The sequence below is a fragment of the Tachyglossus aculeatus genome, chromosome 22 (genome assembly GCF_015852505.1).
Source record: "Tachyglossus aculeatus isolate mTacAcu1 chromosome 22, mTacAcu1.pri, whole genome shotgun sequence".
In the NCBI taxonomy this organism is placed as follows: Eukaryota; Metazoa; Chordata; class Mammalia; order Monotremata; family Tachyglossidae; genus Tachyglossus; species Tachyglossus aculeatus.
Window position 1 is genome coordinate 41,243,919 of NC_052087.1, and position 27,078 is coordinate 41,270,996.

The 27,078-nt window shown below is 47.8% G+C and overlaps 1 protein-coding gene across 4 annotated transcripts in view; it reads right to left on the reverse strand.

Annotated features, from left to right (window-relative positions):
• ZNF143 (zinc finger protein 143) overlaps nt 1-22,489 on the reverse strand; it is a 54,593-nt gene extending 32,104 nt beyond the window's left edge. For 3 of the 4 annotated variants that reach the window (XM_038764997.1, XM_038764996.1, XM_038764994.1), the window contains exons 1-5: nt 22,433-22,489; nt 4,677-4,795; nt 2,774-2,866; nt 1,340-1,423; nt 896-979 (exon numbers count right to left, since the gene is read on the reverse strand). In XM_038764997.1, the coding sequence (XP_038620925.1) occupies nt 896-979; nt 1,340-1,423; nt 2,774-2,866; nt 4,677-4,788 (373 nt within the window). In that variant the 5' untranslated portion in view covers nt 4,789-4,795; nt 22,433-22,489. The remainder of the gene's footprint in view (nt 1-895; nt 980-1,339; nt 1,424-2,773; nt 2,867-4,676; nt 4,796-22,432) is intronic. The other variant, XM_038764995.1, reaches the window with a different exon arrangement.
• Nucleotides 22,490-27,078: the final 4,589 nt, after the last annotated feature.

Sequence of the window (27,078 nt, forward strand, 5' to 3'; positions counted from 1 at the left end):
TCCTCACCGTTAGGCCTCGTTCTCGCCTGTTCCACCATTGACCCCCGGCCCACGTCATCCCCCTGGCCTAGAATGCCCTCCCTCCACACATAATAATAATAATAATAATAATAATAATGATGGCATTTATTAAGCGCTTACTATGTGCAAAGCACTGTTCTAAGCGCTGGGGTGGTTACAAGGTGATCAGGTTGCCCCACGCAGGGCTCACAGTCAATCCCCATTTTACAGATGAGGTAACTGAGGCGCAGAGAAGTTAAGTGACTTGCCCAAAGTCATACAGCTGACAGTTGGCGGAGCTGGGATTTGAACCCATGACCTCTGACTCCAAAGCCCGGGCTCTTTCCAGTGAGCCACGCTGCACATCCGCCAAGCTAGCTCTCTTCCTCCCTTCAAGGCTCTACTGAGAGCTCACCTCCTCCAGGAGGCCTTCCCAGACTGAGCCCCCTCCTTCCTCTCCCTTTCCTCCCCCTCCCCATCCCCCCCGCCTTACCCCCTTCCCTTCCCCACAGCACCTGTATTTATGTATATATGCTTGTACGTATTTATTACTCTATTTTATTTGTACATATTTATTCTATTTATTTTATTTTGTTGATATGTTTTGTTTTGTTCTCTGTCTCCCCCTTCTAGACTGTGAGCCCACTGTTGGGTAGGGACCGTCTCTATATGTTGTCAACTTGTACTTCCCAAGAGCTTAGTACAGTGCTCTGCACACAGTAAGTGCTCAATAAATACGATTGAATGAATGAATGAATGAATAGTACAGTGCCTGGCACACACTAAGCACTTAACACATGCCATTAAAAAAGCCTCGTGGAATTGTACGGAGAAAACACCTCTGGCTTGCGAGCACTTTAATGAAATTACACACATACTTCACACTCTATTTTACCTTTGGAGGTGTGGTGAATAAAAGCTGTAGTGCCATCTTCCAGTTGAACAGCCTGTCCATCTTCTAACCGCAAACTGTCCCCTGCTCGGTAAGAAAGTTGACATTTAGTCCTGTAGACTGTAAGCTCCCTGTGGGCTGGGGATCGATCGCATCTACCCAAGTCCTTAATACAGTATTCTGCACCCAGCAAATGCTCATTAAATACCATCGATAGACTGGTTTAGGCCCCAAGTACTTTAAGTGCCCATTCTGACTGATTTCTTCAGCCTGGAGAAACAGTTGGTCACTAAAAAAAACTGAATCTAAATGATAACGGACTAGTTACCTCAGTCAGATGTGTTCCGGATTTTAACATCGAAAGGCCTAGTTTATTTTAGTAAACATTAACCTAAGTGCTTGATGCCAGCTGACGCCAGGAAATCATTAGCATCTTTAAATACTTACTACTTTTAGGCATAGGAACATGTTGGACATAGGCAGCGGAACCATCCTCGAGTTGAATCACTTGGCCATCCATTAGTTTTCCATCTGGAATAATATTATTACTGTATTATTATTACATTATTGCTTAATTATCACCATCCACCAGCTAGTTCAGTCGGTAGAGCATGAGAATCTTCATCCTAGGGTGGTGGGTTCAAGTCCCACACTGGACAATTAAATTTTTTTCCTCCACTTTTCTTCCCTGCCCACTGTCTTCCAGGCACATCTTCTCCAAGAAAGACGCCTTTCCTAAGCCCTCCTTTCCTTTTCTTCCAGCCCCTTCTGCGTCATCCTAACTTGCTCCCTTTATTCGGCCCCCACGCTCTCCCAGCTCCAGTCCAACTGTACTTATGTACATATTCACAATTTACATTAATGTCTGTCTTCCCCTCTAGGCTCATTGTGGGCAGGAAAAATATCTTGTTATATTGTTATGCTGCACTCTCCCAAGCACTTTGTACAGTGCTCTGCACAGGGTGAGTGCTTAAAAAATACTATTATGTTACTGCGTTATTCTATTATTTATTTCATAAGTATTTAGAACAGTGCTTTGCACATAGTAAGCACTTAATGCCATTATTATTATTATTATTATTATTTATTGTATCTCTAGACTGTAAGGTCATTGTCAGCAGGAAACACTGTACTCTCAAGTGCTTAGTACAGTACTCTGCACACAATAAGTGCTCAATAAATACCATGTTTGATTAATAATATTATCATTAATAATGAAGTATTTGCAGTTCTGTTAGGCAGGTAACCCGGGGGAGCCTCTCAAAGGGAGTCTCTCGACCCCAGATAACTTTTTCTGCATGCGGAAAGTCAAGGAATGCAAGACTTTACTTTCTTGTCACACAGCAGACAAGCACACAGCGTGGCACAGTGGATAGAGAACGGGCCTGAGAGTCAGAAGGTCCTGGCTTCTAATCCTGGCTCTGCCGCTTGTCTGCTGTGTGTCCTTGGGCAAGTCACTTCACTTCTCTGTGCCTCAGTTACCTCATCTGTAAAATGAGGGTGGAGACTGTAGAGACTGTCCAATCTGATTTGCTTATATCCACCCCAGTGCTTAATACAGTGCCTGGCACATAGTAAGCATGTAAAAAAAACCCCACAACTTATTGTCATTATTATTATTCATTCATTCAATTGTTTTTATTGAGCACTTACTGTGTGCAGAGCACTGTACTAAGCACTTGGAAAGTGCAATACAGCAATAAAGAGGGAAAATCCATTCTGTGTCAGAGACAGGATTAGAACCCAGGTCCTTCTAACTCCCAGGTCTGTGCTCTACCCACTAGGCTATGTTGCTTCTCTGGGCGCTTAGCAAATAGCACCATTCTGATATGACATGGCCAGCAGTCGTCGAAGGGGACCGTGGCACCGTGATGCCCATACCTTTAGAATTATGCTGAATGTAAGCTGTGGAACCATCTGCAAGGGTAACTGCCTGCAAGCTGACGCCTTCCATGTTTTCCAAATTGTCTCCATCTGGGGAGAAAGCCCGTCGATATTGGATTTTCATTAATGGTGGAGAAGGATGCAAATGTGGAGCACAGATCCAGTGAGAACAAAAGGAGAAGGCCTTCCCAGACTGAGCCCCTTCCTTCCTCTCCCCCTGGTCCCCCTCTCCATCCCCCCATCTTACCTCCTTCCCTTCCCCACAGCACCTGTATATATGTATATATGGTTGTACATATTTATTACTCTATTTATTTATTTATTTATTTATTTTACTTGTAGATTTCTTTCCTATTTATTTTATTTTGTTGGTATGTTTGGTTCTGTTCTCTGTCTCCCCCTTTTAGACTGTGAGCCCACTGTTGGGTAGGGACTGTCTCTATGTGTTGCCAATTTGTACTTCCCAAGCACTTAGTACAGTGCTCTGCACATAGTAAGCGCTCAATAAATACGATTGATTGATTGATTGATTGAGAACATTCGTACAGCTGACCTTGGGCAACTCAGTTCACTACTCTGTGCCTCAGTTACCTCTTCTGCATAATGGGGATTGAGACAGGGACTGTTTGCTTGTATCCACCCCAGCGCTTAGAACACTGCCTGGCACATTGTAAGCACTTAACAAATACCAGAATTATTATTATTCTTCATTCATTCATATTTACTGAGCACTTACTGGGTGCAGAGCACTGTACTAAGCACTTGGAAAGTACAATTCGGCAACAAATAGAGTTCTTGAGTCGGATTCTGCTGAGCTTTCTTATTCTAGGTAGAGCTTGAAACCTGTCCACCATCTCCCAGATGAGCAAAACTGGCCCTAAAAACCCACAGCAATTGGACAGAGCGACTTCAAAGCAAATTAGTCGCTCTAAGTCAGATGAGTTCCCGTGGAATTACCTAATTGCACCGCCAAGGAGATAACTGCTCACCAACTCATGGAAATAATTGTTAGAGAGAAAGGAAGGGTGGTTGTGAGGATCTGACTTCCTAAATGATTTCCTTTGATTCTCTCCCTTGTCACTTAATACAATGGTATGAAGTGGGAGTATCTCAGCTGGTTGGAATGAAATCAATTAAACACCCACAGCAAGGGAGAGAGACTTGCGTTGTTGGAACTCTGAAATTGAATCTCGTGTTTGATTAAAACACCTGTCTGAAACAGGTGCGCAGCACAGAAGAGTTGCCTTTTGCAAATAGCATCTCGCTAGTCGAGCTGTTCTTCAGGTGTACAATCACTTCATCCTGTACGAATGTGAACCTGGGCAAGTCTCTTCACTTCTCTCTGCCTCAGTTACCTCATGTGTAATGGGGATTCCCTTCAAGGCCCTGCTGAGAGCTCACCTCCTCCAGGAGGCCTTCCCAGACTGAGCCCCTTCCTTCCTCTCCCCCTCGTCCCCCTCTCCATCCCCCCCATCTTACCTCCTTCCCTTCCCCACAGCACCTGTATATATGTTTGTACATATTTATTACCCTATTTATTTATTTATTTTACTTGTCCATATCTATTCTATTTATTTTATTTTGTTAGTGTGTTTGGTTTTGTTCTCTGTCTCCCCCTTTTAGACTGTGAGCCCAGACTGTGAGTAGGGACCGTCTCTAGATGTTGCCAATTTGTTCTTCCCAAGCGCTTAGTACAGTGCTCTGCACATAGTAAGCGCTCAATAAATACGATTGAAGATGATGATGATGATGATGATTGAGACAGGGACCGTGTCCAACCCGATTTGCTTGTATTCACCCCAGCACTTAGAACAGTGCCTGGCACATAGTAAGCGCTTAACAAATACCAGAATTATTATTATTGTTGTTGTTGTTATTATTAATAAACCACACTGCTTACCTGCCACGGCCACTGCCTCCGTCAGACACAGAGTGACGTGTTGAGCCTCCATCCCTCCTCCGGGAAACTCGGTCATGCCCTGAGAATCTCGATTTATCTGTGCTAACAACATCGTTTACCTTGAAAGAAAAACAAGACCACCTGAGAACCAAATAGTACCGTAAGAATAACTGCGCAAATCAGTGTCACTTGCAAAAATATTCATGGCGATCCTTGAATTTAGTTACAATTACACTTAACATGCATAATCACTGATCCCTTCACGTCTACGGAGAGTTTCGCCTGCCCCTCGCAAGAGTGGAGTGGCAGTGAGCAGCAGAAGGCCGAAGCAGTAGCAAGAAGCAGCGTGGCTTAGTGGCAAGAGCCCGGGCTTGGGAGTCAGAGGTCGTGGGTTCTAATCCCGGCTCCGCCACTTGTCAGCTGTGTGACTTTGGGCAAGTCGCTTCGCTTTTCTGTGCCTCAGTTACCTCATTTGTAAAATGGGGATTAAGACTGTGAGCTCCACGTGGGACAACCTGATCACCCTGTTATCTACCCCAGTGCTTAGAACAGCGCTTGGCACATAGTTAGTGCTTAACAAATAATAATAATAATAATAATGGCATTTATTAAGCACTTACTAAGTGCCAAGCACTGTTCTAAGTGCTGGGGAGATTACAAGGTGATCAGGTTGTCCCATGGGGGGGCTCACAGTCTTAATCCCCATTTTACAGATGAGGTAACTGAGGCCCAGAGAGGTGACTTGCCCAAAGTCACACAGCTGACAAGTGGTGGAGACAGGATTCGAACCCATGACCTCTGACTCCAAAGCCTGTATTCTTTCCACTGAGCCATGCTGCTTCTCTAATAATAATGGCATTTGTTAAGCACTTACTATTCATTCATTCAATCGTATTTATTGAGCGCTTACTGTGTGTGCCAAGCAGTGTTCTAAGCGCTGGGGGGATACAAGGTAATCAGGTTGTCCCATATGGGGCTCACAGTCTTAATCCCCATTTTCCAGATGAGGGAACTGAGGCACAGAGAAGTGAAGTGACTTGCCCAAGGTCACACAGCAGACAAGTGGTGGATCTGGGATTAGAACCCATGACCTTCTGACTCCCAGGCGACATGGTCTATCCACTATGCCATGCTCCCATCATCATCAGTAACCAAAGGTGGGGATCCATTTTTATTAAAAAATAATGATCTAGACTGTGAGCCCCTTATTGGGTAGGGACCGTCTCTATATGTTGCCGATTTGTACTTCCCAAGCGCTTAGTACAGTGCTCTGCACACAGTAAGCACTCAATAAATACAATTGAATGAATGAATTAAAAGTCTTATCCTCAGTGGGGTAAATACTAACTTTTTATTTTGAGCACAGGTGCCAGTTTGGTTTCGGAGCTTACTCAGGGGAGTGGAGGGGAGGCATGCAGAGCACCCTCCGACTGAGGGGAATGGGGTCCCAATCAATCATTCAAATTTATTGAGCATTTACTGTGTGTGAAGCACTGTACTAAGTGCTTTGGAGAGCACAGTATAACAGGGTTGATAGATCCGTTTTGTTTTTTTTTTTTTGGTATTTGTGAAGCGCTTACAATGTGCAAAGCACTGTTCTAAGCGCTGAGGAGGTTACAAGGTGATCAGGTTGTCCTACGGGGAGGCTCACAGTTTTAATCCCCATTTTACAGATGAGGTAACTGAGGCACAGAGAAGTGAAGTGACTTGTCCAAAGTTACACAGCTGACAGTTGGCAGAGCCGGCATGCAGAGCACCCTCCAACTGAGGGGAATGGGGTCCCAATCAATCATTCAAGTTTATTGAGCACTTACTGTGTGCAAAGCACTGTACTACGTGCTTTGGAGAGCACAGTATAACAGGGTTGATAGATCCTTTTTTTTTTTTTTTGGTATTTGTGAAGCGCTTACTATGTGCAAAGCACTGTTCTAAGCGCTGAGGAGGTTACAAGATGATCAGGTTGTCCTACGGGGAGGCTCACAGTTTTAATCCCCATTTTACAGATGAGGTAACTGAGGCACAGAGAAGTGAAGTGCCTTGCCCAAAGTCACACAGCTGACAGTTGGCGGAGCCGGGATTTGAACCCATGAACTCTTGACTCCAAAGCCCGGGCTCTTTCCACTGAGCCACGCTGCTTCTCCAATGAGTTCCCTTCCCACAATGAGTTTATGGTCCAGAGATCAATCAACCAGTCATATTTGAACGTTTACTGTGTGCAGAGCACTGTACTAAGCACTTGGGAATTGGGACACAGTCCATGTCTCACAGGAGGCTCACAGTTTTAATGCCCATTTTACCAGTGAGGTAACCGAGGCCCAGAGAAATGAAGTGACTGTGTCTCCACAGTTACCTCATCTGCAAAATGGCAACTAATCAGTCAAATTTATTGAGCACTTCCTGTGTGCAGAACACTGTGCTAAGCCCTTGGGAGGGTACAATACAACAATATAACAGCCATATTCCCTGCCCACAATGAGTTTACAGTCTAGAGGGGGAGACATTAATAAGACTGTGAGGCCCATGTGGGACAGGGACTGTGTCCAACCTGATTAGCTTGTATCTACCCCAGCGCTTACTACAGTGCCAGGCACAGAGTAAGCACATAAACAGCATTTAAAAAAACAAAAGAAAACCAAAAGAACCCAACTCTGGGATCTACTGGCTAGGGTGTGGATCACTTCATTCTTAAGGCAACAGAAATAGACTGGAATTGATGGAAATAATAATTATAATGGTATTTGTTAAGTGCTTACTATGGGCCAAGCACTGTTCTAAGCACTGGGGTAGTTACAAGGTTATCAGGTTGTCCCACGTGGGGCTCACAGACTTAATCCCCATTTTAAAGATGAGGTAACTGAGGCACCGAGAAGTGAAGTCATCATCATCATCATCGATCGTATTTATCGAGTGCTTACTGTGTGCAGAGCACTGTACTAAGCGTTTGGGAAGTACAAATTGGCAACATCTAGAGACAGTCCCTACCCAACAGTGGGCTCACAGTCTAAAAGGGGGAGACAGAGAACAAAACCAAACGTACTAACAAAATAAAATAGAATAGATATGTACAAATAAATTAAATAGAGTAAAAAAATATGTACAAACATATATACATATATACAGGTGCTGTGGGGAAGGGAGGGAGGTAAGATGGGGGGATGGAGCGGGGGATGAGGGGGAGAGGAAGGAAGGGACTCAGTCTGGGAAGGCCTCCTGGAGGAGGTGAGCTCTCAGCAGAGCCTTGAAGGGAGGAAGACAGCTAGCTTGGCGGATGGGCAGAGGGAGGGCATTCCAGGCCCGGGGGAAGTGACTTGCCCACTGTCACAGGACTGACATGTGGCGGAGCCGGGATTCGAACGCACGACCTGTGGCTCCCGAGCCCGTGCTCTATCCACTAAGCCATGCTGCTTCTCAATAAGCTGGGGCTAAGGAAAAATTTTGTGTTATTGCAGTAAAGGTATGTCAACCTTTCTCACCAGCCCCCAAGCCCACTGTAAGGTTGGACCTGGCCCGCTCAAAACCTTGGGCCAGGAGCAGGAAAATGGGATTCAATACCTGTTCTCCCACCGACTCAGGCTGCGAGTGAGACTGTAAGCTCCTTAGGGGCAGGGAACGGGTCTACCGACTGTACTCTCCCAAGCACTTAATGATGGTATTTGTTAAGTGCTTAATATGTGCCAGACACTGTACTAAGCACTGAGGTGGATACAAGCAAATCACATTGGATACAGTCCCTGTCCCCTATGGGTCTCACAGTCCTACTTAGACTGTGAGCTCTTTGAAGGCCAGGGACTGTATCTGATTTAATTAACTTGTACCTACTCCAGTGCTTAGAACAGTGTTTGACACCGAATAAGCGCTTAAATACCAAAAAAAAAACCCCAGCCCAACTTCCTCCAGGAGGCCTTCCCAGACTGCGCCCCCTTTTTTCTCTCCTCCTCCCCATCCCCCCATATGTAATAAATACATATTTATTACTCTATTTATTTATTTATTTTACTTGTACATATCTATCCTATTTATTTTATTTTGTTAGTATGTTTGGTTTTGTTCTCTGTCTCCCCCTTTTAGACTGTGAGCCCACTGTTGGGTAGGGACTGTCTCTATATGTTGCCAATTTGTACTTCCCAAGCGCTTAGTACAATGCTCTGCACATAGTAAGCGCTCAATACGATTGATGATGATCCCCCCCAGCCCTACCTCCTTCCCCTCCCCACTGCACCTGTATATATGTTTGTACAGATTTATTACTCTATTTATTTTACTAGTACATATTTACTATTCTATGTATTTTGTTAATGATGTGCATCTAGCTTTATTTCTATTTATTCTGATGACTTGACACCTGTCCATATGTTTTGTTTTGTTGTCTGTCTCCCCCTTCTAGACTATGAGCCCATTGTTGGGTAGGGACCGTCTCTATATGTTGCCAACTTGTACTTCCCAAGCGCTTAGTACAGTGCTGTGCACACAGTAAGCGCTCAATACATACGATTGAATGAATGAATGAATGAATGAATGAATGAACTTCTGCTTCCGGCCAGGTTTCACCTAAAGCTTCCATGTGGATGGGAAACTATACTGTCCTAATAGATTTCCAGAAAAGGAGAAGCCAGAACCCTTCCTTAATAATCCAGGGCAGTGTTTAGCAAACTTGACTGCCAGGAAGTACTCAGCGCTAAGCTAAATTACTCTGGTGGCAATTTAAATTCATTTCTTCAAGACTGAAATCACATTGAGTTGAGGATGCACATCGCCGTGTGGTGCCTGAAGAGAGGGTAATACTGAAACCAGGGCTGAGCCCTGACAACATTTGGAAGAATGGTTGAGGCCTGTTAACTCCAGAAAACTGCCTTGATTAATATTTGCGGAAAACAAACAAACAAAAGAACTGAACTCAAGAGGAGAGGAAATGCAACCCAGGAATCCAAGTCCTGGCAAAAAAAAAAAGGGAACGTTTCCATATACTTCACGGACTCAAATTACAGGACAATGAGGGGAAAGGAGTGTGGCCAACTCATTATGGTACTTGTTAAGCACTTAATATGTGCCAAGCACTGTACTAAGCTCTGGGGTAGATACAAGTTAATCAGGTTGGACCCAGCCCTTGTCCCACAAGGGACTCACACTCTGAATTCCCATTTTACAGATTAGGTAACTGAGGCTCAGAGAAGTGAAGTGGCTTGCCCAAGGTCATAAAGCAGACATGTGGTAGAGCCAGGATTAGAACCCAGGTCTTTGTGACGCCCAGGCTCTATCCACTATTCAACCACTACTTTATTTTACAGCCATGCAAATGCTAGAAACAAGGCTGGAAACTCATAATAATAATAATTATGGTATTTGTTAAGTGCTTACTATGTGCCAAGCCCTGTTCTAAGCGCTGGGGTAGATACAAAGTTATCAGGTTATCCCATGTGGGGCTCACAGTCTTAATCCCCATTTTACAGATGAGGTAACTGAGGCACAGAGATAGGAAGTGACTTACCCAAGGTCACACAGCAGACAAATGGTGGAGCCGGGATTAGAACCCATGTCCTCTGACTCCTAAGCCTGTGCTCTTGCCACTAGGCCATGCTCATCCTCTATCATCATCATCATCATCATCAATCGTATTTATTGAGCGCTTACTATGTGCAGAGCACTGTACTAAGCGCTTGGGAAGTACAAATTGGCAACATACAGAGACAGTCCCTACCCAACAGTGGGCTCAGAGTCTAAAAGGGGGAGACAGAGAACAAAACCAAACATACTAACAAAATAAAATAAATATTTTTATTTACAGACTGTATTTTTATTTATAGACTGTAACCTTGTTGTAGGCAGGGAATGTCTACCAACTCTGTTATATTGTACTCTCCCAAGCGTTTAGTACAGTGCTCTCCTCACACCAAGGGCTCAATAAATAGGATTGATTGATACATGAGAGGCTTTGGGAAGTTCTGGGACAATCCGGGGACTGGATATCTGAGACTGGCAGTTAGAAAGAGGAAATAGAACCTGAAAACTTGGAATGACAGTTGGGGTTAGGACTGCTAGGAATAACCTAGGAATAGTCCGGAGGGCAGAGGGAGACAGCTGATCTAAACAGTTGGAACCAAACATCTGCATCTGGACAGCTGGGAATAACATGGAAATGTGAGTTTGAAATGAACTCCTGGGTGGGAGAAAAGAGCTCGGAAATGTCAGTCCCAAGACTCTGTCAGTCATTCAATCATATTTACTGTGCGCTTACTGTGTGCAAAGCACTGTACTGCGCGCTGAGGAGAGTACAATATAACAATATAGCCACGGAAGTTGTACAAGCAATAATGAGGGCGTATTTATAAAGGGTAGGATGAAGCCAATAACAGTAGAGGAGAGGATGAGGGGGAAATGTTACCAGTAAGCTATAGGGGAAAATGAGAGTAAGAGAGGGCAGGTAAGTATCATTTCTGGTTGGTCTCTCTTTGGGCAGGGGAGACTATCAAATCTGAAATATTTTGTTTTTGATCAAGACTGTAATTCCTGAAGTAGACAGTGACAGAGTGAAGAGCTTTCTCTATGGACTAAGAGAATAAAGAAGGATGACATTACAGATTCACAGACCAAGGCAAAGCACAGTAGAGCTCATTATGTCCCAAGTTACCAAAAAACAGATTATCAACCTAACTTCAGTTATACCCCAAGCGCTTAGTGCAGTGCTGTACACACAGTAACCGCTCAGAATGATAAATATCAGGGTATTTCAAAGAAGAAAATGATTTGTAAATGCCAATATGCTTTTTTTGCCATTTACCGCTCATACTACGTGTGAGCCACGGTTCACCCAAAGCTTCCGATTACCTAAAGCATGGAAATGAAAAGGAGCCAGAGTGAAAATCGAGTTCATTTCTGAAGCTGTTTCTTTAGACTGGAGCACCTACTAATACCATTTTAAAGTAAAATGGTAGCACAAAAGGTAAACAGTCTTAACCCAAATTCACAACCTGTACCCGTGTGGCTTAGTGGCTAGAGCATGGACCTGGGTTCTAATGCCAGCTCTGCCACATGCCTGCTGTGTGTCCTTGGACAATTCGCTTCACTTCTCTGTGTCTCAGTTACATCTGTAAAAATGGGGATAAGACTGTGAGCCCCATGTTGGACAAATTACTCCAACCTGATCCAATCCAATCCAGCAAATTATTCCAATCCCCAAATTAATCCAACCTGATTAATTTGTATCTACCCCAGAGCTTGGAACAGTTCTTGGCACACAGTAAGCACTTATCAAGAACCGTAATCATTAAATCATCCGAGGGGCTCCCGTAATTATTTTACTTTGGAGGGGAAGAAGGGCATTTCCGCAAGCCTCATGCTTTGAGGAGAGGGTTCAACCAGTCAATCAATGGTATTTATGAGTGCTCAAATTTTGAACCTGGAGAAGGGAGGGAAAAGGATGGCCCATCCATGAGGAATGGATTCTTTGGCTCCTTCCCTCCTGCCATGCATTGCTCTTGCTTCAACTCCATCTGCCAAACTGCCCTGGCTTCTACCTTACCCACTGTGTGACCTTGGGTACACAGTGTACCCAAAATTGTCAGAACAAATAGAATTAAAGTTATATGCACACTCCTGACACTCCAAGACGCAATTTTCAAGGCCTTATTGAAGGCACATCTTCTCCAGGAGGCCTTCACTGACGAAACCTCCATTTCCTTTTTCCATTTACTCCATTTATTCATTCACCCTTTCCTCAGCCCCACAGCATTTATGTACATATCCAAAATGTATTTATATTAATATATTTCTCCCCCCTCTCAACTGTACGCTCTTTGTGGGGAGGGAATGTGCCTATCAATGTGTCTATGGTATGTCTACTCTCCCAAATGCTTAGTATAGGGCCCTGCACAGAGTGAGCACTTAATAAATGATCGTTGTGTTGTACTCTCCCAAATGCTAGTACAGTGCTCTGCACACAGTAAATGCTCAATAGATACCACTGATTGATTCACCTTTCTGTGCTTCAGTTCCCTTGTCTGCAAAATGGGGATTCAATACGTGTTCTCCCTACTTGGATGATGAGCACAATGTGGGACCTGATTATGTTGTATCTACCCCAGCACTTAGTATAATGCTTGGCATATGGTATGAGCTTAACAAATACCATTATTATTATTATCATCATTATTCCATTCTGGTGACACCCGAAGCAGGGAGGCAGGGTTATCGAAGAACTGCGGGACAGCCAACTATGTTCGCAAGCAGTTTGCCACAAAATCCAGGCTGCCCCCCATCCTTAAACGTTACAGTGGTATCTGTAAAAAACTTATCAGAGACCTTGAATTCTGGACTACCAGGAAAATAACGGCTACGTAGCAACTCCCCGTGCGGGTGTCCAGCAATCCACATTAGAAGGTCATTGCTTTTTTTTAAAATTGTATTTATTAAGCATTTACCATGTGCCACGCATTGTACTAAGCACTGGGACAAATACAAGCTAATCAGGTGAGACACAGTCCCTGTCCCACATGGGGCTCACAGTCGTAGTCTCCATTTTACAGATGAGGAAACTGAGGCACGGAGAAGTGAAGTGACTTGCCCCAGGTCAAAGAGCAGATGAGTGGCAGAAGCGGAATTAGAACCCAGGTCCTTCGGACTCCCAGGCACTGGGCCAAGTGACTACTCTAAGTAATCATAAGCCTCTGCACAAAAGAGCTTGTGGTGAAGTGGCCACGAGATCCTAGCGAGTAGCAGACAAGTGGGGCATGAGGTACCACACGTGTCACAACAGGCCTGCAGCAGAACTGGATGATCAATCAATCAATCGTATTTATTAAGCGCTTACTGTGTGCAGAGTACTGTACTAAGCACTTGGGAAGTACAAGTTGGCAACATATAGAGACAGTCCCTACCCAACAGTGGGCTCACAGTCTAGAAGGGGGAGACAGAGAACAAAACCAAACATAATAACAAAATGAAGTAAATGGAATAGATATGTACAAGTAAAATAAATAGAGTAATAAATATGTACAAACATATATACAGGTGCTGTGGGGAAGGGAAGGAGGTAAGGCGGGGGGGATGGAGGGGGGGAGGAGCTGCATTGTAGAAGTATATCAATTTCAGGCAGCGCTAGAGTGTTTTTCCAGTGAACCCATGAGTGTCCCTGTCCTTCCTCCCACCCTCTATCTTACTCTAGAGTCTTTACGATTCCCCACTTCTCCGTTCCCAGGTCTGAATGAACTCATTTTCCATGAATGAGCTGGGGAACTGCGGCTGGAGCTGAGGAGGAGGGGATCTGGGCACCCAAAACAAAAACTGCCATAGAGGCATCCGCTTCCGTATCGTTCTCCCACAGAGACCAGATGGCCACTCCAGCTCAGGCTGAAGTTGACTCCCAACTTTTATTTCAGTCTGACCAGAGAGAAGACCACTGAGAAGCATTCGCTTTACTCATTTCTGCCAGAAATGGGTTGCCCAGTGAAATTCATTCATTCAATCGTATTTATTGAGTACTTACTGCGTGCAGAGCACTGTACTAAGCGCTTGGGAAGTACAAGTCGGCAACATATAGAGACGGTCCCTACCCAACAACGGGCTCACAGTCTAGAAGGGGGAGACAGACAACAAAATATGTACACAGGTGTCAAAATCATCAGAATAGAATTAAAGCTATATGCATATCATTAACAAAATGAATAAAATAGTAAATATGCACAAGTAAAATAAATAGAGTAATAAATCTGTATAAATATACACAAGTGCTGTGAGGAGGGGAAGGAGGTAGGGCTGGGGGAGATGGAGAGGAGGAGAGGAAAAGGGGGGCGCTCAGTCTGGGAAGGCCTCCTGGAGGAGGTGAACTCTCAGTTGGGCTTTGAAGGGAGGAAGAGAGATAGCTTGGCGGATGTGTGGAGGGAGGGCATTCCAGGCCAGGGGGAGAACGTGGGCCGGGGGTCGACGGCGGGACAGGCGAGAATGAGGCAAGGTAAGGAGATTAGCGGCAGAGGAGCGGAGGGTGCGGGCTGGGCTGGAGAAGGAAAGAAGGGAGGTGAGGTAGGAGGGGGTGAAGTGATGGACAGCCTTGAAGTCGAAATAGGAGGGAAAATGGGCATTGAATTCCCACTTTACAGATGAGAAAATTTGGGCCCAGAAGTTAAGTGACTTGCCCAAGGTCACACAGCAGGCAAGTGGCAGAGCCACGATAAGAATCCAGGCCCTCTGACTCCCAGACCCAAACTCTTTCCCCAAGGCCACAGTGCTCCTCGTTCAGAATTTTTAGAGGCGTTTTCCTTCAACTGCATTTACCATAACTTCCGTAACCTGCTGGGAATATTCTACTTTCTGCACTTCTCCTTCTAAAACTATTTCGGTCGTTCCTTACATTCAAATAAAATTTTGTACAAATGCTTCAGGCTAGCGGCAGCCTTCTCCCAAAATAAATGTGAATGAATGGACAGATTCAAGTTGTGCGGGGCCTGCCCAGTGAGGAATCTAAAACTGTGGGAGTAACCCTACGCAAAAATATTGCTTTATATCATTATATTGTGCATTTACTAGGCATACTCTCCAAGGGTTGGAGCGGTGCAAATATGTTGTCTAATCTCTCTCGTCATGCCACGCAAGCTCAGCATACCATTCCGATGCTACCAAGACTATCGCGTTTTCTTGTGTGACCTCAGAACCAATGTCACACAGCTCAAGCCCCGCGACATGAAAATAGTTTGGTAATATACTCGTCCCCCTCTCCATCCCCCCCATCTTACCTCCTTCCCTTCCCCAAAGCACCTGTATATATGTTTGTACATATGTATTACTCTATTTTACTTGTACATATCTATTCTATTTATTTTACATTGTTAGTATGTTTGGTTTTGTTCTCTGTCTCCCCCTTTTAGACTGTAAGCCCACTGTTGGGTAGGGACTGTCTCCATATATTGCCAACTTGTACTTCCCAAGCGCTTAGTAAAGTGCTCTGCACACAGTAAGCGCTCAATAAATACGATTGATTGATTGATACAGAAATTTGGCAACCAGGCCAAAGACACAAGGCAGCAGATGAGGTTGACGCCCAGGGATAAACCCAGTGCTTAGTACAGTGCCGGGCACTCAACAAATACCATCATTATTGTCATTATCTGTTGTGGGACCATGAGCAGGCAGGCCATTGAACCATTCTGTATTTAAAGTTTCCTCATCTATAAAATGGAGATGAGACAGTCGATCTTCCTATCTCTTAAATGGTGAGGCCCCATGTGAGTTATCTAATCCAATCATCAGACCATGGCACTTAGTAAGCATCCTAGTACAGTGCTCTGCACACAGTGAGCGCTCAATAAATACGATTGAATGAATGAATGAATCTAGACTGTGGAGTCCCTTTGGGCAGGGAACGTGTCTACCATCTCTGTTGTATTATATTCCCCCAAGCGCTTAGTACAGTGTTCTGCACCCAGTAAGTGCTCAAGAAATTCGACTAATTTGATTAATCAGCCATACTGAGTGCAAAGTGAGTGCACAGTAACAGTAATAATAATAACCGCGGTTTTCGTTAAGCGCTTACTATATGCCAAGCACTTTCTTGGTTTCTAATCCCAGCTCTACCACTTCTTTGCTGCTGTGTGACCATGGGCAAGTCACTTAAGTTCTCTGTGCCTCAGTTACCTCATCTGTACAATGGGGATTAAAACCGTGGGGCTCATGTGGGACCGGGACTGTGTCCAACTTGATTACTTTGTATCTATCTCAGAGCCTAGAACGGTGCTGGCACATTGTAAGCACTTTAATTAAAAAAAAAAAATCAATCAGTACTATTAACAATCAATAGTACTAATTGACACGTAAGTTTTTCAACTTTGGGTTCTCAAGGTCTATTGGGATATGGAGTCAAAGAAGGACTCCAACTGTGGATGTAAATTACAAAGTTGAAATAAGATATCCCATTCTTGGATTTGAAGTGTTTTTATAGTGGGATCAGCTTCCAAAAAAAAAAATCACATTTTTCCTTCTAGGCATTATTACTAGTATATTAATAATAATAATAATAATAATAATAATAATAATAATAATAATAATAATAATGGCATTTGTTAAGCACTTACTATGTGCAAAGCACTGTTCTAAGAGCTGGGGTTGGGGGGATACAAGGTGATCAAGTTGTCCCACGGGGGGGCTCACAGTCTTAATTCCCATTTTACAGATTAGGTAACTGAGGCTCAGAGAAGGTACGTGACTTGCCCAAGGTCACATAGCAGACATGTGGCGGAGCTGGGATTAGAACCCATGACCTCTGGCTCCCAAGCCCATGCTCTTTCCACTGAGCCACGCTACCACAAGACCTGGAACTATTTTGTTTTTTTAAAAAAATCATTCAGCCCTGAAAAAATTAGTTTAAGAAATTTAAAGCTAAAATGAAAGTCACTGCAATTCATGCTCTAGGCTTCGGCCTTCCTAACAATTTAGAATAATATTGCATTTCAGATGCCCTCGGGGTCCACAAAGAGTACTGGTAATCCCCAAAACGTTATAAATAATAATTACAAATTCAGCAGCCATAAATCATGGCAGCATAACTGCAATGTCACTTTGATGAAAGATCTCTGGGGGTGGGAAATGCGTCTACTGTTATATTGTACTTTCCCAAGCGCTTAGTATAATACTCTGCACACAGGAAGCACTCCATAAATGATTAATCTTGAGGCTTTGCATACTCATTAACACAATTCCAATATTTTGCTCTTTGTATCGAATTATTAGTTGCATACTAAGGCAACATTCGGCCCAAGTGTGGGTCCCTGCGGTTGTCTGTAAATCAGCGAAAACTTTTATACTTTTTACACTCAAATCCACATGCTCTATGGAAAGTGTCACCTTTAGACGACAAAACCAGAAACTTAATATTCTAGGTCTTGAGTGAATGAATATAGATTGGGATCCGAGGTAAAGATTGGGAGAGTTCCATGTATACATCTTGGCCCTTCCTTTATAGACACAGAGTTCCTAATTCTACTGTCGGTAAGATGATGCTTTCCATGGAGTGCGTGGATTTAATTGAGTTTAAGCCTTATGAAAGTTCCCCTGATTTGCCAGCATCTCCTCTGTGCGACTCATCGTTATCCCAAATCGGTACCCAACTGAGATTTCCCACTTTTCCCGCAGCTATCCCCACCCACATTTGAAAAAAACAACAACCAAACTCAAGTTGCCCCACGGTGCCTCGACTCAAGGAATCTTGCGCTCCCTCATCTTCTATGTGGCCGAAAAACCAGGCCAGAACGAATAAAATCCACAAGGATTGAGCAGAACCAAGAAATCGGATCGGTTCCCAACTGAGATTTCCCATTTTTCCCGCCTCTACCCCCACCCACATTTGGAAAAAAACCCCAAGTTACTCCCTAAGCGCCTCAACTCAATGAATAAATCTTGCGCTCCCTCGTCTTCTATGTGGCTGAAAAACAAGGCCAGAACGAATAAAATCCACGAGGATCGAGCAGAACCAAAAAATTGGATTGGTTCCCGACTGAGATTTCCCACTTTTCCCGCCTCTACCCCCACCCGCATTTGGAAAAAAACCCCAAGTTACTCCCTAAGCGCCTCAACTCAATGAATAAATCCTGCGCTCCCTCGTTTTATATGCGACCGAAAAACAACGCCAAAACGAATAAAATCCACAAGGATTGATCAGAACCAGAAATTGAATTTATTTTAATTGTTTCCCCCCGAAGAGGCCTTCTGCATCTCCTTTCCAAAACTGGGTCCTAAGGGCCGGTGAGGGACGAAACCTAAATTCGCCCCCCTCTCCGAGGATTTTATTGCCGTGTGGGATGGGGGAAAGGGGGCACACGTCTCGGGGAAAACAGGCCGAAACTTGAGGTGAAAATTGTTCCTGTGGAGCAGCTGGGACCAGTTTCTAGTCGCCACTGGTTTCGGGGACCCCTCTCCCCCGTTCTGACGGCCACCATTGCCACCTGCCTGAGGTCAAAATTGTTCCTGTGGAGCAGCTGGGACCAGTTTATAGGAGCTACTGGTTTCGGGGACCCCTCTCCCCCGTTCTGACGGCCACCACTGCCCCCTCCCTGAGGTCAAAATTGTTCCTGTGGAGCCGCTGGAACCAGTTTCTAGTCGCCACTGGTTTCGGGGACCCCTCTCCCCCGTTCTGACGGCCACCATTGCCCCCTCCCTGAGGTCAAAATTGTTCCTAAGGTCAAATTTTATCCTGTGGAGCCGCTGGGCCCAGTATCTAATCGCCACTGGTTTCGGGGACCCCTCTCCGCTGTTCTGGAGACCACCATTGCCCCCTCCCTGAGGTCAAAATTGTTCTTGAGGTCAAATTTTTCCTGTGGAGCCGCTGGGACCAGTTTCTAGTCGCCATTGGTTTCGGGGACCCCTCTCCCCCGTTCTGACGGCCACCATTGGCCCCTCCCTGAGGTCAAAATTATTCCTGTGGAGCCACTGGTTTTGGGGACCCCTCTCCCCCGTTCTGATGGCCACCATTGCCCCCTCCCTGAGGTCAAAATTGTTCCTGAGGTAAAATTTTTCCTGTGAAGCCGCTGGGCCCAGTATCTAGTCGCCACTGGTTTCGGGGACCCCTCTCCCCCGTTCTGACGACCACCACTGCCCCCTCCCTGAGGTCAAAATTGTTCCTGTGGGGCCGCTAGGACCAGTTTCTATAATAATGATGACATTTATAATAATTATAAATATTATAATCATAATGAATAATAATCATCATTATAATAATAATGGCAGTTTCTAGTCGCCACAGGTTTCGGACACCCCTCTCCCCCGTTCTGGCGACCACCATTGCCCCCTCCCTGAGGTCAAAATTGTTCCTGAGGTCAAATTTTTTCCTGTGGAGCTGCTGGGACCAATTTCAAGTCGCCACAGTTTTCGGGGACCCCTCTCCCCGGTTCTGGCGACCACCACTGCCCCCTCCCTGAGGTCAAAATTGTTCCTGTGGGGCCACTGGGACCAGTTTCTAGTCACCACTGGTTTTGGGGACCCCTCTCCCCTGTTCTGACGACCACCATTGCCCCCTCCCTGAGGTGAAAATTGTTCCTGAGGTAAATTTTTTCCTGTGGAGCCGCTGGGCCCAGTATCTAGTCGCCACTGGTTTCGGGGACCCCTCTCCGCCGTTCTGGCGACCACCATTGCCCCCTCCCTGAGGTCAAAATTGTTCCTGAGGTCAAATTTTTCCTGTGGAGCCGCTGGGACCAGTTTCTAGTCGCCACTGGTTTCGGGGCCCCCTCTCCCCCGTTCTAACGACCACCACTGCCCCCTCTCTGAGGTCAAAATTGTTCCTGAGGTCAAATTTTTCCTGTGGAGCCGCTGGGACCAGTTTCTATTCGCCACTGGTTTCAGGGACCCCTCTCCCCCGTTCTGGCGACCACCATTGCCCCCTCCCTGAGGTCAAAATTATTCCTGTGGGGCCGCTGGGACCCGTTTCTAGTCGCCACTGGTTTCGGGGACCCCTCTCCCCCGTTCTGGCGACCACCATTGCCCCCTCCCTGAGGTCAAAATTGTTCCTGAGGTCAAAACTGTTCCTGTGAAGCCGCTGGGGCCAGTTTCTAGTCGCCTGAGGTCAAAATTGTTCCTGTGGGGTCGCTGGGACCAGTTTCTAGTCGCCACAGGTTTCGGGGACCCCTCTCCCCCGTTCTGACGACCACCACTGCCCCCTCCCTGAGGTCAAAATTGTTCCTGTGGGGCCACTGGGACCAGTTTCTAGTCACCACTGGTTTCGGGGACCCCTCTCCCCTGTTCTGACGACCACCACTGCCCCCTCCCTGAGGTCAAAATTGTTCCTGAGGTCAAATTTTTCCTGTGGAGCCGCTGGGACCAGTTTCTATTCGCCACTGGTTTCAGGGACCCCTCTCCCCCGTTCTGGCGACCACCATTGCCCCCTCCTTGAGGTCAAAATTATTCCTGTGGGGCCGCTGGGACCCGTTTCTAGTCGCCACTGGTTTCGGGGACCCCTCTCCCCCGTTCTGGCGACCACCATTGCCCCCTCCCTGAGGTCAAAATTGTTCCTGAGGTCAAAACTGTTCCTGTGAAGCCGCTGGGGCCAGTTTCTAGTCGCCTGAGGTCAAAATTGTTCCTGTGGGGTCGCTGGGACCAGTTTCTAGTCGCCACAGGTTTCGGGGACCCCTCTCCCCCGTTCTGACGACCACCACTGCCCCCTCCCTGAGGTCGAAATTGTTCTTGAGGTCAAATTTTTCCTGTGGAGCCGCTGGGACCAGTTTCTAGTCGCCATTGGTTTCGGGGACCCCTCTCCACCGTTCTGACGGCCACCATTGCCCCCTCCCTGAGGTCAGAATTGTTCCTGTGGAGCCACTGGTTTCGGGGCCCCCTCTCCCCCGTTCTGACGGCCACGATTGCCCCCTCCCTCAGGTCAAAATTGTTCCCGAGGTCAAATTTTTCCTGTGAAGCCGCTGGGCCCAGTATCTAGTCGCCACAGGTTTCGGGGCCCCCTCTCCCCCTTTCTGACGACCAGCACTGCCCCCTCCCTGAGGTCAAAATTGTTCCTGTGGGGCCGCTAGGACCAGTTTCTATAACAATGATGGCATTTATAATAATTATAATCGTAATGAATAATAATCATCATTATAATAATAATGGCAGTTTCCAGTCGCCACAGGTTTCGGACACCCCTCTCCCCCGTTCTGACGACCACCATTGCCCCCTCCCTGAGGTAAAAATTGCCCCTGAGGTCAATTTTTTTCCTGTGGAGCCGCTGTGCGCTCTGCACCCAATAAGGGCTCAATAAATACGACTGACGGATTGGGACCCGTTTCTAGTCGCCACTGGTTTCGGGGCCCCCTCTCCCCCTTTCTGGCGACCACCACTGCCCCCTCCCTGAGGTCAAAATTGTTCCTGTGGGGCCGCTAGGACCAGTTTCTATAATAATGATGGCATTTATAATAATTATAATCATAATGAATAATAATCATCATTATAATAATAATGGCAGTTTCCAGTCGCCACAGGTTTCGGACACCCCTCTCCCCCGTTCTGACGACCACCACGGCCCCTCCCTGAGATCAAAACTGTTCCTGAGGTCAATTTTTTCCCTGTGGAGCCGCTGTGCGCTCTGCACCCAGCAAGGGCTCAATAAATACGACTGACGGATTGGGACCCGTTTCAAGTCGCCACTGGTTTCGGGGCCCCCTCTCCCCCGTTCTGAGGACCACCATTGCCCCCTCCCTGAGGTAAAAATTGCCCTTGAGGTCAATTTTTTTCCTGTGTAGCCGCTGTGCGCTCTGCACCCAATAAGGGCTCAATAAATACGATTGACGGATTGGGACCCGTTTCTAGTCGCCACTGGTTTCGGGGTCCCCCGCTCAATACGATTGATGATGATGATGACCACCATTGCCCCCTCCCTGAGGTAAAAAAAACTGTTCGTGAGGAGCGGGACCAGTTTATAATCGTCACTGGTTTCGGGGAGCCCCTCCCTCGTCCTGACGACCACCATTCCCGCCCCCCTCTTTTTTTCCTCCCTCCCCCCCAATCGGTGGCGTCGCCTCTGCGGCCGCCCCCGAAACGTGCCCCCGTTTGGGGGTGTCCACTGTGGGGAGGGACGGGCTTCGCGGCCACGTACTGAGCGCCCGCGCCGGGTTATTAATAAACTCCGCTTTTTTTTTTTTTTTTTTTTTTCCCCGGCCAGGCCTCTCCCCCCGCCCCGCTCCCGCCCGCACCCCGCCCGGCCTCGGCGGCCCGGCTGGCGGAGCTGGCGCCGCTGCGCCGAGGGCGGCGGGCGGGTGCGGAATAATGCACACTGGGTAAAAACACATTTATATACGAACCTCCGAGGAAAATTTTCCAACAATTCCTCCGTCCGACCACCATGCACCAGGACAGGAAACAGCCGCGCGGGGCCCCGCAACGCGCATAGAGAACCTAAGAACCGCCTCTCCGACGCCATTGGGCCCGCGGCCGCTGGTGATTGGTCAACGGTCCCAGGGCGGGGAAGGGGGGAAGGGGGATCCGTGACGTCACCGCCCCGCGCGCGCTTCTGATTCGTCCGGAAGGCGCGCGGGACGGGGGCGGCGAGCGCCGATTGGCTGCCCGGCCCGTCCGTCCCGCGCCGCCGTGTGGCTTATGCCGGTTCCGGGGCCTCAGCGGGGGTCGCCATTTTGTGGCGGGGGAGGGAGGCTGGCGCTTCGGGGGCGGAGGGGAAGGACGGGCGCCATTTTCCGCCCGGGGTGGCGTCGGCCGCCGGGGAGGGCTAGGCTGAGGGGAAAAGGTCGGGGGAGGGCCCCTTTTTTGCCGCCATCGTGGAGGCCGGGCGGTGGGGCTCCTCAGAGGGGCTGAGGTAACGTCGACGGCCTCGGGTTTTCCTCTCGGGCGGCCCCGCCTTCCAAGCCGACGACCATAATAGAAAAGCGACCAATAATAAAAAACAGTTGGGGTGTCTATTAAGCGCTTACCGTGGGCCGGGGCACTGTACTAAGCGGCGACCGAGGCCCGACTGAGGGAGCGGGAGCGTGGCGGCCGCAGCTGCTTCCGACGGCCCCGTCGGGACTGTTGCCTGAAGATGGGGTCGGTGGAGGGTTTTTAGAAAAAGCCGAATAAAGAGAGTGTGAGGAGAGGAAGGAGGAGTGAAGGGGGTTTGGGAGTTAGAAGGTCGTGGGTTCGAATCCCCACCCCGCCACTTGGCTGTGTGACTCGGGGCAAGTCACTCCACTGCTCTGTGTCGGTTCCCTCATCTCTCTAGATGTAGCGTGGCTCAGTGGAAAGAGCCCGGGCTTTGGAGTCAGAGGTCATGGGTTCAAATCCCGGCTCCACCAATTGTCAGCTGGGTGACTTTGGGCAAGTCACTTCACTAGGCCTCAGTTCCCTCATCTGTGAAATGGGGATGAAGACTGTGAACCCCCCGTGGGACAACCTGATCACCGTGTAACCTCCCCAGCGCTTGGAACAGTGCTTTGCACGACCATAATAGAAAAGCGACCAATAATAAAAACAGTTGGGGTGTCTATTAAGCGCTTACCGTGGGCCGGGGCACTGTACTAAGCGGCGACCGAGGCCCGACTGAGGGAGCGGGAGAGTGGCGGCTGCAGCTGCTTCCGACGGCCTTGTTGGGACTGTTGCCTGAAGATGGGGTCGGTGGAGGGTTTTTAGAAAAAGCCGAATAAAGAGAGTGTGAGGAGAGGAAGGAGGAGTGAAGGGGGTTTGGGAGTTAGAAGGTCGTGGGTTCGAATCCCCACCCCGCCACTTGGCTGTGTGACTCGGGGCAAGTCACTCCACTGCTCTGTGTCGGTTCCCTCATCTCTCTAGATGTAGCGTGGCTCAGTGGAAAGAGCCCAGGCTTTGGCGTCAGAGGTCATGGGTTCAAATCCCAGCTCCACCAATTGTCAGCTGGGTGACTTTGGGCAAGTCACTTCTCTGGGCCTCAGTTCCCTCACCTGTAAAATGGGGATGAAGACTGTGAGCCCCCCGTGGGACAACCGACAACCTGATCACCGTGTAACCCCCCCAGCGCTTAGAACAGTACTTTGCACGACCATAATAGAAAACCGACCAATAATAAAAACAGTTGGGGTGTCTATAAAGCGCTTACCGTGGGCCGGGGCACTGTACTAAGCGGCAACCGAGGCTCGACTGAGGGAGCAGGAGCGTGGCGGCCGCAGCTGCTTCCGACGGCCCCGTCGGGACTGTTGCCTGAAGATGGGGTCGGTGGAGGGTTTTTAGAAAAAGCCGAATAAAGAGAGTGTGAGGAGAGGAAGGAGGAGTGAAGGGGGTTTGGGAGTTAGAAGGTCGTGGGTTCGAATCCCCACCCCGCCACTTGGCTGTGTGACTCTGGGCAAGTCACTCCACTTCTCTGGGTCGGTTCCCTCATCTCTCTAGATGCAGCGTGGCTCAGTGGAAAGAGCCCGGGCTTTGGAGTCAGAGGTCATGGGTTCAAATCCCTGCTCCGCCAATTGTCAGCTGGGTGACTTTGGGCAAGTCACTTCTCTGGGCCTCAGTTCCCTCATCTGTAAAATGGGGATGAAGACTGTGAGCCCCCCGTGGGACAACCTGATCACCGTGTAACCGCCCCAGCGCTTAGAACAGTGCTTTGCACGACCATAATAGAAAAGCGACCAATAAGAAAAACAGTTGGGGTGTCTATTAAGCGCTTACCGTGGGCCGGGGCACTGTACTAAGCGGCGACCGAGGCCCGACTGAGGGAGCAGGAGCGTGGCGGCTGCAGCTGCTTCCGACGGCCTTGTCGGGACTGTTGCCTGAAGATGGGGTCGGTGGAGGGTTTTTAGAAAAAGCCGAATAAAGAGAGTGTGAGGAGAGGAAGAAGGAGTGAAGGGGGTTTGGGAGTTAGAAGGTCGTGGGTTCGAATCCCGACCGCGCCACTTGTCGGCTGTGTGACTCTGGGCAAGTCACTCCACTTCTCTGGGTCAGTTCCCTCGTCTAGAGAAGCCGCGTGGCTCGGTGGAAAGAGCCCGGGCTTTGGAGTCGGAGGTCATGGGTTCAAATCCCTGCTCCGGCTCCGCTAATTGTCAGCTGGGTGACTTTGGGCAAGCCACTTCTCTGGGCCTCAGTTCCCTCATCTGTAAAATGGGGATGAAGACTGTGAGCCCCCCGTGGGACAACCTGATCACCGTGTAACCTCCCCAGCGCTTAGAACAGTGCTTTGCACGACCATAATAGAAAACCGACCAATAATAAAAACAGTTGGGGTGTCTATTAAGCGCTTACCGTGGGCCGGGGCACTGTACTAAGCGGCGACCGAGGCCCGACTGAGGGAGCGGGAGCGTGGCGGCCGCAGCTGCTTCCGACGGCCCCGTCGGGACTGTTGCCTGAAGATGGGGCGGTGGAGGGTTTTTAGAAAAAGCCGAATAAAGAGAGTGTGAGGAGAGGAAGGAGGAGTGAAGGGGGTTTGGGAGTTAGAAGGTCGTGGGTTCGAATCCCGACCGTGCCACTTGTCAGCTGTGTGACTCGGGGCAAGTCACTCCATTTCTCTGTGTCGGTTCCCTCATCTCTCTAGATGCAGAGTGGCTCAGTGGAAAGAGCCCGGGCTTTGGAGTCAGAGGTCATGGGTTCAGATCCCTGCTCCGTCAATTGTCAGCTGGGTGACTTTGGGCAAGTCACTTCTCTGGGCTTCAGTTCCCTCATCTGTAAAATGGGGATGAAGACCGTGAGCCCCACGTGGGACAACCTGATCACCTTGTAACCTCCCCAGTGCTTAGAACGGTGCTTTGCACATAGTAAGCGCTTAATAAATGCCATCATTATCAGCGCTTAGAACAGTGCTTTGTACATAGTAAGCGCTTAATAAATGCCATTATTATTATTATTGTCTGGAAAACGGGAATGAGGACTGTGAGCCCCACGTGGGACAACCTGATTGCCTTGCATCTACCCAGCGCTTAGAACAGTGCTTGGCACATATAATGATGGTGTTTATTAAGCGCTTGAAGACTGTGAGCCCCATGTGGGACAACCTGATTACCTTGCATCTACCCAGCGCTTAGAACAGTGCTTGGTACATATAATGATGGTGTTTATTAAGCGCTTGAAGACTGTGAGCCCCATGTGGGACAACCTGATCACCTTGTAACCTCCCCAGCGCTTAGAACAGTGCTTTGCACATAGTAAGCGCTTAATAAATGCCATTATTATTATTATCTGGAAAACGGGGATGAGGACTGTGAGCCCCATGTGGGACAACCTGCTTACCGTGTATCTACCCAGCGCTTAGAACAGTGCTTTGCACATAGTAAGCGCTTAATAAATGCCATTATTATTATTATTATCTGGAAAATGGGGATGAGGACTGTGAGCCCCATGTGGGACAACCTGATTACCTAGCATCTACCCAGCGCTTAGAACAGTGCTTGGCACATATAATAAGGGCGTTTATTAAGCGCTTACTATGTGCCAAGCGCCGTTCTAAGCGCAGGGGAGGTTACAAGGTGATCAGGTTGTCCCATGTGGGGCTCACAGTCTTCATCCCCATTTTACAACCAGTCAATCAATCAATCGTATTTATTGAGCACTTACTGTGTGCAGAGCACTGTACTAAGCGCTTGGGAAGTACAAGTCGGCAACACACAGAGACAGTCCCTACCCAACAGCGGGCTCACAGTCTAGGAGATGAGGGCACTGAGGCCCAAAGATGTGACTTGCCCGAAGTCACACACCTGACAAATGGCGGAGCTGGGATTTGAACCCGTGACCTCTGACTCCAAAGCCCGGGCTCTTTCCACTGAGCCACGCTACTTCTCAAAGTAAGCGCTTAACAAATACCAAAATTATTATTAGATCCCAAGCGCTTAGTACGGTGCTCTGCACACAGTAAGCGCTCAATAAATATGATTGATTGATTGATCGGTAGCTTTTGAGTGTCCAGGGGTAAATCGGTTTTCCTGGTTTGTTTCCGGCCAATTGGCATTCACACTCTTAATTTTAGGGTATTCATTCAATCGTATTTATTGTGTGCCTACTGTGTGCA